We start from the raw sequence: 13,407 nt of genomic DNA, 5'->3' as shown, positions 1-13,407 counted from the left end.
ACAATTGCGCTCCAATTATATGTTTGTAAAGCTACCAAACGTCTCTTAAGATTTTCATCCAATCAAGTTTTCTTGTTAGGTTATTTGTTCAAGGCGTAGTTTTCCATATAGTTTTCCATATAGAAATAAGGAAAAAAGCATACGATAGTGTAATATTGCATAAACAGTCATTATAAAGATAGTGTCCAGTGTTCCAAAGGAGGAAATAATCGTGCCACAAAAGTAGAACTGAACCTTCGGAGACTAAGCATTTCTATTGTGTGGAACGATTATTTCCTCCTTTGGAACACTGTACACTATCTTTATATAGATATAAAATGAATTGTAGCGCTAGGGTTTTAAGAAAAGAAACAATATACTGCGGTTTGAGAAAATAAAAATATATTTATTTATACACTCAATATCATATTAAGAAGTCATGCATGTAAAATAGAATAAAGTGCTTTTGAGGAATATATAAGTTCTAAATGAGAATTTATAAAAGGTGGAATGCTGACTCCTGACTCTGGAACAATATAGAATATAGTCTTGCAATATAGGGAGATCACAGTCAGTATATGGTGTATCTGGTAGATTACCCAGTTTAGGATGAGAGGTTTATATTACCCAATCCGCGTATGTAGTCCTTCTTATCCTCTGATAGAGGTGCTGTTATATGAACGGACAAGTGATGGGCACTGAAGATGGATGTCTCTCTCTCTCTTATTTAGCCGATCCGGAAAGGTACAAGATGGTTTCAATTGGTGTGTCTCCTTTGCATCTCTTTTTTAATTATGTCCAGATAGAGCCATTGGATCCAAGCATATAGGTCTGTATCGGGGCTCAACGCGTTTCCATGTGGAAGTACACCCACACCTTCCTCAGGAGCATATCTTTATATAGACTGACTAGGTGGACTGACTAATAGGGAAAGGGGATACAGAGGGAGGGCACAGGTAAACATTCTGTTCACTACTTGACGGAAAGTTTGGTGTGAGGGATGAAAGGCTTCTACTGTTTCCTTCACCTTTAAGAATAGGAAAGGCCTTCATGATTATCTACTGTATTATGCTTTATTGTCCATACTATATCCCTGTGTAATTGTTCTGCAGGCACCAGTGTGTAATACAGTAGATCTTTATCCTGCAGATCAGGCCGGTGCAGGCGCTGTGATGAGAGGGGACCTCAACGAGCCGCGTTTGTTGATTATGACTCATTGCAGATGATAAATGGTCCTGTTTTGCTCAAAGAAAAAATAAAATAAAAAAATAAATAAATATATATATATTGAGACCTCTGGGTCGAATGGTATTTAATCTGAAGATCCATCGGGTCTCCAATTGGAGCAACTTCTGTGCCCATAGCCTAGTGATTTATATGCACAGTTAAAAAGAGTGAATAACAGGGACCTTGTACATCTAGCCGGTTTAATTTTGAATCTTTTACTGATGTAATTTTGAATCTTTTACTGTTTGAATTTTTGCTGTTTTCCATCTGTGTAGAGTTTTGATGTGCTCTATATGGATTATTGTTTTTAAATGTTATTGTTTTATGTTATTGTATACTGTGCAACTATTTGTTTTTGATTAGGGGGTAAATTATATGTTAGCACGGGGGATGTTAAATATGTGATATGTGGGAGGTTTTCCTGCTTAGGAGCGGGCTGCAACAGGGACAACAGGTGTAGCTTGTGGAGATGAGCACTTATAGTAGTAATAACACTATGGAGGTGGTTGTTTATATATGGATAAATGGGATATTGGTTGGGATAATGTCACAAATGTAGAGATTAATTTTACAATTGTGTGCAGTATTAACACACGAGGTGTGGTGTATTTTTTAACATATATTTCTCTATCGTCCTAGTGGATGCTGGGGTTCCTGAAAGGACCATGGGGGAATAGCGGCTCCGCAGGAGACAGGGCACAAAAAGTAAAGCTTTAGGATCAGGTGGTGTGCACTGGCTCCTCCCCCTATGACCCTCCTCCAAGCCTCAGTTAGATTTTTGTGCCCGGCCGAGATTGGATGCTGGTGACCACGGAGGCCAGCCCGAGAGGCTGGGGAGCAGTCACACAAGAAAAAAAAAAAATTTCCAGGGAGTGTGATCAAGTCTGGAGACTTTTCTCCACATAAATATACTGGAGCTAAGGGTAAATTTATAATACTCTAAGCTTAGCAAGACCTCTGCTTCAAGGTCAGCCGGTATTGATCCAGTGGGAAAAACATCACGGCAGTCGCCCACGTAAATAGACAGGGCGGCACAAGAAGCAGGAGGGCAATGGCAAAAACTGCAAGGACTTTTCGCTGGGCGGAAAATCATGTGATAGCACTGTCAGCAGTGTTTCATTCCGGGAATGGAAACTGGGAAGCAGACTTCCTCAGCAGGCACGACCTCCACCCGGCAGAATGGAAACTTCATCGGGAAGTTTTCCACATGATTGTAAACCGTTGGGAAATACCAAAGGTGGACATGATGGCGTCCCGTCTGAACAAAAAACGGGACAGGTATTGCGCCAGGTTAAGAGACCCTCAGGCAATAGCTGTGGACGTTCTGGTAACACCATGGATGTACCAGTCGGTGTATGTGTTCCATCCTCTGCTTCTCATACCTAAGGTACTGAGACTTATAAGACGTAGAGGAGTAAGAACTATACTCATGGCTCCGGATTGGCCAAGAAGGACTTGGTACCCGGAACTTCAAGAGATGCTCACAGAGGACTTATGGCCTCTGCCGCTAAGAAGGGACTTGTTTCAGCAAGTACCATGTCTGTTCCAAGACTTACCGCAGCTGCGTTTGACGGCATGGCGGTGGAACGCCGGATCCTAAGGGAAAAAGGCATTCCGGAAGAGGTCATTCCTACCCTGGTCAAAGCCAGAAAGGAGGTGACCGCACAACATTATCACCACATGTGGCAAAAATATGTTGCGTGGTGTGAGGCCAGAAAGGCCCCACGAAGAAATGTCAACTCGGTCGATTCCTGCATTTCCTGCAAACAGGAGTGTCTATGGGCCTCAAATTGGGGTCCATTAAGGTTCAAATTTCGGCCCTGTCGATTTTCTTCCAGAAAGAAGTGGCTTCAGTTCCTGAAGTCCAGAAGTTTGTCAAGGGAGTATTGCATATACAACCCCCTTTTGTGCCTCCAGTGGCACTGTGGGATCTCAACGTAGTTCTGGGATTCCTCAAATCACATTGGTTTAAAACCAGTCAAATCTGTGGATTTGAAGCATCTCACATGAAAAGTGACCATGCTCTTGGCCCTGGCCTGGACCAGGCGAGTGTCAAATTGGTGGTTTTTTTCTCAAAAAAGCCCATATCTGGTTGTCCATTTGGACAGGGCAGAGCTGCGGACTCGTCCCCAGTTCTCTCCCTAAGGTGGTGTCAGTGTTTCACCTGAACCAGCTTATTTTGGTGCCTTGCGCCTACTAGGGACTTGGAGGACTCCGGGTTGCTAGATGTTGTCAGGGCCCTGTAAATATAGGTTCCAGGACGGCTGGAGTCAGGAAAACTGACTTGCTGTTATCCTGTATGCACCCAAAAAACTGGGTGCTCTTGCTTCTAAGCAGACTATTGCTAGTTGGATGTGTAATACAATTCAGCTTGCACATTCTGTGGCAGGCCTGCCACAGCCAAAATATGTAAATGCCCATTCCACAAGGAAGGTGGGCTTATCTTGGGCGGCTGCCCGAGGGGTCTCGGCTTTACAACTTTGCCGAGCGGCTATTTAGTCAGGGGCAAACACGTTGGTAAAATCCTACAAATTTGATACCCTGGCTAAGGAGGACCTGGAGTTCTCTCATTCGGTGCTGCAGAGTCATCCGCACTCTCCCGCCCGTTTGGGAGCTTTGGTATTATCCCCATGGTCCTTTCAGGAACCCCAGCATCCACTAGGACGATAGAGAAAATAAGAATTTACTTACGGATAATTCTATTTCTCGGAGTCCGTAGTGGATGCTGGGCGCCCATCCCAAGTGCGGATTATCTGCAATACTTGTACATAGTTACAAAAATCGGGTTATTATTGTTGTGAGCATCTTTTCAGAGGCTCCGCTGTTATCATACTGTTAACTGGGTTCAGATCACAGGTTGTACAGTGTGATTGGTGTGGCTGGTATGAGTCTTACCCGGGATTCAAAATCCTTCCTTATTGTGTACGCTCGTCCGGGCACAGTATCCTAACTGAGGCTTGGAGGAGGGTCATAGGGGGAGGAGCCAGTGCACACCACCTGATCCTAAAGCTTTACTTTTTGTGCCCTGTCTCCTGCGGAGCCGCTATTCCCCCATGGTCCTTTCAGGAACCCCAGCATCCACTACGGACTCCGAGAAATAGAATTATCGGTAAGTAAATTCTTATTTTTTTATGTGTGCAGTGTTTTTAGGGTCACATTTTTACAGCAACGTAGCATTTTGAGATTTTTTTATATTTTAATTGACTGTTTTATAAGAACACTGTGGTGTGGAGAGATATAAGCACATTTATACTTTATTTCATTTTATTTATCCACCAAGTAATGTGTAAATATGTACTAGGCACTTTTGTGAGTAATCAAAATATTGAAATGAGTAAAACTTTATTGGCTCTCATTCAAGCACACTGATGTGATACCAGGCAGTCCGGCTCCATGACGGGTTTTGTCTGTTGCACAGGGTTACCGTGGCAACACAGCCGGGACCCGTGACGTCACTTCCGGGGGAAGTAGACAGCCCCAGGGGACAGAACCGGGCCCGGGACGTGTGAGCAGCGGTGACCAGCATGGGGGAGACTACAGGGGTGAGTGCACCTATATATGTTGGTATAGTGTTCACTCTAGGAGGGAAAAGGGGCAGGGCGCCGGACTCCGGGGGCACATTTGCGCGCGCGCCCGAAACGGGCGCACGACATCTATACACGCTGGGTGGGCAGGAAGCGGGCGGCTGTTCTAGCAGGGCGCCGCAAAAGGGGCAGGGCGGGTTTTGCCTGCTAAAAAACGGGCAGGGCGCGGCGCTTTTCTAAAACAGCCTAGAGTGAACACTATGGTAACTGTTCACTTTGGGTGCTATCCTGATGAAGGGGCTACGTGCCCCGAAACGTTGATGCTGTAACCTGCAGTTTTTGCACTAAAAGTTTGTTTTGCACAAGTCAAGTCTCTGAGTGCCGCCTTTTATATCTGCTATATATATATATTTTATTATATATATATATATATATATATATATATATATATATATACATATATATATATATATATATATATATTTCTCTGACGTCCTAGTGGATGCTGGGAACTCCGTAAGGACCATGGGGAATAGACGGGCTCCGCAGGAGACTGGGCACTCTAAGAAAGAATTAGGACTACTGGTGTGCACTGGCTCCTCCCTCTATGCCCCTCCTCCAGACCTCAGTTAGAATCTGTGCCCGGCTCGAGCTGGTTGCACACTAGGGGCTCTCCTGAGCTCTTAGTAAAGAAAGTATTTATTAGGTTTTTTATTTTCAGTGAGATCTGCTGGCAACAGACTCACTGCTACGAGGGACTTAGGGGAGAGAAGCGAACCTACCTGCTTGCAGCTAGCTTGGGCTTCTAGGCTACTGGACACCATTAGCTCCAGAGGGATCGAACACAGGCCCAGCCTCGGTCGTCCGGTCCCGGAGCCGCGCCGCCGTCCCCCTTGCAGAGCCAGAAGCAAGAAGAACGTCCTGGAAATCGGCGGCTGAAGACTCCGGTCTTCATTAAGGTAGCGCACAGCACTGCAGCTGTGCGCCATTGCTCCCCATGCACACCACATACTCCGGTCACTGATGGGTGCAGGGCGCTGGGGGGGGGGGCGCCCTGGGCTGCAATTAGATTACCTTAAAATGGCAAAAAACACATAATATAGTCTAATAAACTATATATGTGTAAAAATCCCCTGCCATAATATTAATATAAAGAGCGGGAGAAGCCTGCCAAAAAAGGGGCGGGGCTATCTCCCTCAGCACACTGGCGCCATTTCCTCTTCACAGCTCCGCTGGAAGGACGCTCCCCAGGCTCTCCCCTGCAGTTTCCAGGCTCAATAGGGTAAAAAAGAGAGGGGGGGCACTAAATTTAGGCGCAATACTGTGTATTATAGCTGCTATAGGGAAAATCACTTTGTGTAGTGTAAATCCCTGTTTATATAGCGCTGTGGTGTGTGCTGGCATACTCTCTCTCTGTCTCCCCAAAGGACTTTGTGGGGTCCTGTCCTCAGTCAGAGCATTCCCTGTGTGTGTGTGGTGTGTCGGTACGGCTGTGTCGACATGTTTGATGAGGAGGCTTATGTGGAGGCGGAGCAGGTGCCGATAAATGTGATGTCACCCCCTGCGGGGTCGACACCAGAGTGGATGGATATGTGGAAGGTATTAACCGACAGTGTCAACTCCTTACATAAAAGGCTGGATGACGTAACAGCCGTGGGACAGCCGGCTTCTCAGCCCGTGCCTGCCCAGGCGTCTCAAAGGCCATCAGGGGCTCAAAAACGCCCGCTACCTCAGATGGCAGACACAGATGTCGACACGGAGTCTGACTCCAGTGTCGACGACGACGAGACTAATGTACATTCCACTAGGGCTATCCGTTGCATGATTACGGCAATGAAAAATGTGTTGCACATTTCTGACATTAACCCAAGTACCACTAAAAAGGGTATTATGTTTGGGGAGAAAAAGCAACCAGTGGTTTTTCCCCCTTCAGATGAGTTAAATGAAATGTGTGAAGAAGCGTGGGCTTCCCCTGATAAAAAACTAGGGATTTCTAAAAAGTTACTAATGGCGTACCCTTTCCCGCCAGAGGACAGGGTACGTTGGGAGACATCCCCGAGGGTGGATAAAGCGCTCACACGCTTGTCAAAAAAGGTGGCACTACCGTCTCAGGATACGGCCGCCTTAAAGGAGCCTGCGGATAGAAAGCAGGAGGCTATCCTGAAGTCTGTATATACACACTCAGGTACTATACTGAGACCTGCTATTGCTTCAGCATGGATGTGCAGTGCTGCAGCAGCGTGGTCTGATTCCCTATCTGATAATATTGATTCCCTTGACAGGGACACTATATTGCTAACCATAGAGCATATTAAAGATGTAGTCTTATACATGAGGGATGCAAAGAGGGATATTTGCCGGCTGGCATCTAGAATAAATGCAATGTCCATTTCTGCCAGGAGAGTATTATGGACTCAGCAGTGGACAGGTGATGCGGATTCTAAAAGGCACATGGAGGTTTTGCCTTACAAGGGTGAGGAATTGTTTGGGGATGGTCTCTCGGACCTCGTTTCTACAGCGACAGCTGGGAAGTCGACATTTTTACCCCAGGTTCCTTCACAGCCAAAGAAAGCACCGTATTATCAGGTACAGTCCTTTCGACCCCAGAAAGGCAAGCGGTTTAAAGGCGCGTCCTTTCTCCCCAGAGGCAGGGGTAGAGGGAAAAAGCTGCACCATACAGCCAGTTCCCAAGAACAGAAATCCTCCCCTGCTTCCACTAAATCCACCGCATGACGCTGGGGCTCCACTGGTGGAGCCAGGTGCGGTGGGTGCCCGTCTCCGGAACTTCAGCGACCGGTGGGTTCGCTCACAGGTGGATCCCTGGGTTCTACAAGTGGTATCTCAGGGATACAAGCTGGAATTCGAGACGTTACCTCAAATCAGCCTTGCCAGCTACTCCCCCGGACAGGGAGGTAGTGCTGGCTGCAATTCACAAGCTGTTCCTCCAGCAGGTGATAATAAAAGTTCCCCTCCTTCAACAGGGACGGGGTTACTATTCCACAATGTTTGTGGTACCGAAACCAGACGGTTCGGTGAGACCCATTCTAAATTTAAAATCCTTGAACACTTATATAAGAAGGTTCAAGTTCAAAATGGAATCGCCCAGGGCGGTTATTGCAAGCCTGGAAGAAGGGGATTACATGGTATCACTGGACATCAAGGATGCGTACCTGCATGTCCCCATTTACCCACCTCACCAGGTGTACCTCCGTTTTGTGGTACAAGACTGCCATCACCAATTCCAGACGTTGCCGTTTGGTCTGTCCACGGCACCGAGGGTATTTACCAAGGTAATGGGCGAAATGATGATACTCCTTCGAAAGAAGGGAGTTATAATTATCCCATACTTGGACGATCTCCTTATAAAGGCGAGGTCCAGGGAGCAGTTGTTGGTCGGAGTAGCACTATCTCAGGAAGTGCTACAACAGCACGGCTGGATTCTGAATATTCCAAAGTCGCAGCTGGTTCCTACGACGCGTCTGCTGTTCCTGGGTATGATTCTGGACACAGAACAGAGGAAGGTGTTTCTCCCGGAGGAGAAGGCCAAGGAGTTGTCATCTCTGGTCAGAGACCTCCTGAAACCAAAACAGGTGTCGGTGCATCACTGCACGCGAGTCCTGGGAAAGATGGTAGCTTCTTACGAAGCAATTCCATTCGGCAGGTTCCATGCAAGGATCTTTCAGTGGGATCTGTTGGACAAGTGGTCCGGATCGCATCTTCAGATGCATCGGCTGATCACCCTGTCCCCGAGGGCCAGGGTGTCTCTGCTGTGGTGGCTGCAGAGTGCTCATCTATTAGAGGGCTGCAGATTCGGCATACAGGACTGGGTCCTGGTGACCACGGATGCAAGCCTCCGAGGTTGGGGGGGCAGTCACGCAGGGAAGAAACTTCCAAGGACTATGGTCGAGTCAGGAGGCTTCCCTACACATAAATATTCTGGAACTAAGGGCCATTTACAATGCCCTAAGTCAGGCAAGACCCCTGCTTCAAAACCAGCCGGTGCTGATTCAGTCAGACAACATCACGGCGGTCGCCCATGTAAACCGACAGGGCGGCACAAGAAGCAGGATGGCGATGGCAGAAGCCACAAGGATTCTCCGATGGGCGGAAAATCACGTGATAGCACTGTCAGCAGTGTTCATTCCGGGAGTGGACAACTGGGAAGCAGACTTCCTCAGCAGGCACGACCTCCACCCGGGAGAGTGGGGACTTCATCAAGAAGTCTTCCTACTGATTGTAAACCGTTGGGAAAGGCCACAGGTGGACATGATGGCGTCCCGCCTAAACAAAAAGCTAAAAAGATATTGTGCCAGGTCAAGGGACCCTCAGGCGATAGCTGTGGACGCTCTAGTGACACCGTGGGTGTACCAGTCGGTTTATGTGTTCCCTCCTCTTCCTCTCATACCAAAGGTGCTGAGGATAATAAGAAAGAGAGGAGTAAGAACTATACTCATCGTTCCGGATTGGCCAAGAAGGACTTGGTACCCGGAACTGCAAGAAATGATCTCAGAGGACCCTTGGCCTCTGCCTCTCAGACAGGACCTGCTACAGCAGGGGCCCTGTCTGTTCCAAGACTTACCGCGGCTGCGTTTGACGGCATGGCGGTTGAACGCCGGATCCTGATGGAAAAGGGCATTCCGGTTGAAGTCATTCCTACGCTGATAAAAGCTAGGAAAGATGTGACAGCAAAGCATTATCACCGCATATGGCGAAAATATGTTGCTTGGTGTGAGGCTATGAAGGCCCCCACAGAAGAATTTCAGCTGGGTCGATTTCTGCACTTCCTACAGTCAGGAGTGACTATGGGCCTAAAATTGGGTTCCATTAAAGTCCAGATTTCGGCACTGTCTATTTTCTTTCAAAAAGAACTGGCTTCACTGCCTGAAGTTCAGACGTTTGTTAAGGGAGTGCTGCATATTCAGCCCCCTTTTGTGCCCCCAGTGGCACCTTGGGATCTCAACGTTGTGTTGGATTTCCTAAAATCACATTGGTTTGAGCCACTTCAGACCGTGGAATTAAAATATCTCACGTGGAAAGTGGTCATGCTTTTGGCCTTGGCTTCGGCTAGGCGGGTGTCAGAATTGGCGGCTTTGTCCTGTAAAAGCCCCTATCTGATCTTCCATATGGACAGAGCAGAATTGAGGACGCGTCCCCAATTCCTCCCTAAGGTGATATCAGCGTTTAGTTTGAACCAACCTATTGTGGTGCCTGCGGCTACTCGGGACTTGGAGGCCTCCAAGTTGCTGGACGTAGTCCGGGCCCTGAAAATCTATGTTTCCAGGATGGCTAGAGTCAGAAAGACTGACTCGCTGTTTATCCTGCATGCACCCAACAAGCTGGGTGCTTCTGCTTCTAAGCAGACTATTGCTCGCTGGATCTGCTCCACGATTCAACTTGCACAATCTGCGGCTGGACTGCCGCATCCTAAATCAGTAAAGGCCCATTCCACGAGGAAGGTGGGCTCTTCTTGGGCGGCTGCCCGAGGGGTCTCGGCTTTACAACTTTGCCGAGCTGCTACCTGGTCGGGATCAAACACGTTTGCAAAATTCTACAAGTTTGATACCCTGGCTGAGGAGGACCTTGAGTTTGCTCATTCGGTGCTGCAGAGTCATCCGCACTCTCCCGCCCGTTTGGGAGCTTTGGTATAATCCCCATGGTCCTTACGGAGTTCCCAGCATCCACTAGGACGTCAGAGAAAATAAGAATTTACTCACCGGTAATTCTATTTCTCGTAGTCCGTAGTGGATGCTGGGCGCCCATCCCAAGTACGGATTGTCTGCAATACTTGTATATAGTTATTGCCTAACTAAAGGGTTATTGTTATGAGCCATCTGTTGAGAGGCTCAGTTGTTATTCATACTGTTAACTGGGTATAGTATCACGAGTTGTACGGTGTGATTGGTGTGGCTGGTATGAGTCTTACCCGGGATTCCAAATCCTTTCCTTATTGTGTCAGCTCTTCCGGGCACAGTTTCCCTAACTGAGGTCTGGAGGAGGAGCATAGAGGGAGGAGCCAGTGCACACCAGTAGTCCTAATTCTTTCTTAGAGTGCCCAGTCTCCTGCGGAGCCCGTCTATTCCCCATGGTCCTTACGGAGTTCCCAGCATCCACTACTGACTACGAGAAATAGAATTACTGGTGAGTAAATTCTTATATATATATATATATATATATATATATATATATATATATATATATATATATATTATATAGTGATAAATATCCTATTATTGCTTGGCTATTGGCTGCTCTGAAGTCCGCAGCCATTTTTCTAATCATAAGAGTACAGTTAGCATCGCATATATATATATATATATACACACACACGTAGAAATGATAACGTTAATATGTTGTATGTATGACATTTGGGATACTGTGAGCTTATCTTCTACTCACTGCATTTATGGTTTATCCTCTCTTTGGAGGCAAAGCTCATTCGTAGACTAAACGTGGCACCTAGACCAATTTTCTTGAACGTAAGTTCCGACGTAATGCCGTCCCTTCCAGGTGCGCTGCAACGCTTTACAGGAGCGGTCACATAACAAGATTTGGTATTCCCCAGTGTCCAGCAGTTGGTGTTAAGATTCCGCTAGACATGATTGATGCTGCTGTGTAAATAGCACTAGCTCTGACACAGCTGGTAACCAGCATCGCTGGACCTTTTTCTATTACATATCTATAGTTTCTGCTAAATGGAAAATATGCTGCGCATTTACAAAGTAAAATCATATGTTAAAATTCTTATTTAATGGGTGTATTTATTTGTAAGTCTCCAAAACGACCAATGTGTATACTTTAATGTTTACAAAACCATTTGCCTTTGTTCTGAAATGTTAGTAGGAACGTTGTTGTTGTTGTTGTTGTTTTTGTTGTTGTTGTTCTTTTTCTTTTCCATCTTTTTCTTTTTCTTTATTATTATTATTATTATACACACTTTCAGTACATTAATACCTAGATCTCAATGGATGCCAGTCAATGAATGCTTTGTTTATTATATACACGATTATATACACGTCAATGAATGCTTTCTACTCAATGTACAGTACATTAATCATACTTTTTTAAATAAACCCTTATTATTGTTATTCTAATAATTATTTTATATGTCTTTGCCATGCAATTTTGTTGTACATCAGAGGAAAGGTTGTTGCTGTCGTCGTTGTTTGGTGTTGAAAGTTCATCTAGAAGCCAATATTTATGTGGCCCTCTGAGGGAACCACGTTGAGAGATGATATCTATAACTTCTTTAAATTGAGATAAAATATTCTTCAAATTCATGGCTACTTATCACAGGTGACAGGAAGTGGGAAACATAATTTTTGTTGCATGATTATTAATACCAGCGCTCCAGGGACATAGCATTTTAGTAAACATAAATTTGAACAGGTAACCACATCACAGCTGCTAACCTCTTGAGCCTTAGTATATTAAATTGTTTTAATATATGGTAGATGTTACGTAAAATAATTCCCATCTGAGGTCCCTGACAAAATACTTTAAATGTGTAATTTTTTTTTTCCGTCTTGGCGGCGTTCTGTGGGGAGAAGCTGGATTCCGTCTATTTTTAAGATACAAATTAACTTTGTAGAGGTTGCAGGTGTCTTACACTTGTGTCACATTTTAACACTTACACCTTCGGTAGCTCTTCAGTACAGTATGTTCCAATATATAGTTGGCATTGAAATGGGAGCTCAACAGACTCTTTCAATTGTGCTGCTATGAAATTGACAAATATTATTATAACACTTTATTTTTTTAAATGACGTTGAATAATATATATATAGTTATAATAAATAAATAAAACATAAGCCACTTGTGTAAAGGAACATATACACTTGCCGAGAAAATTAACTACGTCGCTCATTTTCACCCTTCCTGAGCGGCGTTGTTCACTTTCTCGGCAAGTGTGTATGCCAGCAACAACGAGCCATGTGCGGCACCGCAGGTCGTTAGTGACCCTTGCTGTCGGCTGTGCGTGCATCTCAATTTGGACTGTTGCCCAAGAGCTGCCTGCACGGCCCGGCCGCGGTGTGACGTCACTGAGCGATATGGTCGTCATATCGATCTGTGTGTATGCACTGCCGCCAACCGCCCGGGAGGGGGAAACAGTAGGCGACATCGCTCATAGAGCACGTCGCCTAGTGTGTACCCACATTAAGTATCTAACCCCACAACATGCCTCATGACCTGTTCCCTTGCCTCTTCTTTTCTCCCTCTCACCCCGTTGCATATTGACTTATATCGCACTGCTCAATCCTCCTTTAAATGGTCTTTGATCCTTGTAACTCCTTCTCACTCCCTCTAGATGTTTCCTGTACCGCTTCCGTTTTATGGAGTTCCCTATCACACATGATCAGTCTCTCCCCCCTATCCTACCAACACCATGGTTTCCTCTGGTACCTTGCCTCCAGGATCTCCTGAGTGGCAAGTGAAGGGGGTTACGTGATTTGTGATTACTCCCCGTGATTCTTACAAATGTTCCTATAAAGTAAAAACCACACAAGTGCACCCTCACATCTCCACCTTCAGCTGTGCCGTCCTCCAGCTATAATGTTATCTCTTTCTTCAGCAGGGCCCGCCCTACCCTTTTGTGTTTTTATGTCTGAGTTGATCTTGCCTCCCAAAGCAAATCATTGTAAATCCCAGCCGAGACTTGACCTGCTTGGTTAACACTGTT

The 13,407-nt window shown here is 45.9% G+C and overlaps 1 protein-coding gene across 4 annotated transcripts in view; it reads left to right on the top strand.

Moving 5' to 3' along the window:
- Positions 1-13,407, top strand: part of MGMT (O-6-methylguanine-DNA methyltransferase) — a 777,690-nt gene that overhangs the window by 39,441 nt on the left and 724,842 nt on the right. The window contains exon 1 of one of the 4 annotated variants that reach the window (XM_063962212.1): positions 4,681-4,748. The exons of the other annotated variants lie outside the window; for them this stretch is intronic. Coding sequence (XP_063818282.1) covers positions 4,731-4,748 — 18 coding nt within the window. The 5' untranslated portion in view covers positions 4,681-4,730. Of the gene's footprint in view, positions 1-4,680; positions 4,749-13,407 lie in introns of those variants that run through there. 4 annotated transcript variants of the gene reach the window in all.

The sequence above is a fragment of the Pseudophryne corroboree genome, chromosome 3 (genome assembly GCF_028390025.1).
Source record: "Pseudophryne corroboree isolate aPseCor3 chromosome 3, aPseCor3.hap2, whole genome shotgun sequence".
NCBI classification, from domain to species: Eukaryota; Metazoa; Chordata; class Amphibia; order Anura; family Myobatrachidae; genus Pseudophryne; species Pseudophryne corroboree.
The sequence above is the reverse complement of the archived record's forward strand: the minus strand, read 5'-3'. Positions and strand labels throughout refer to the sequence as shown.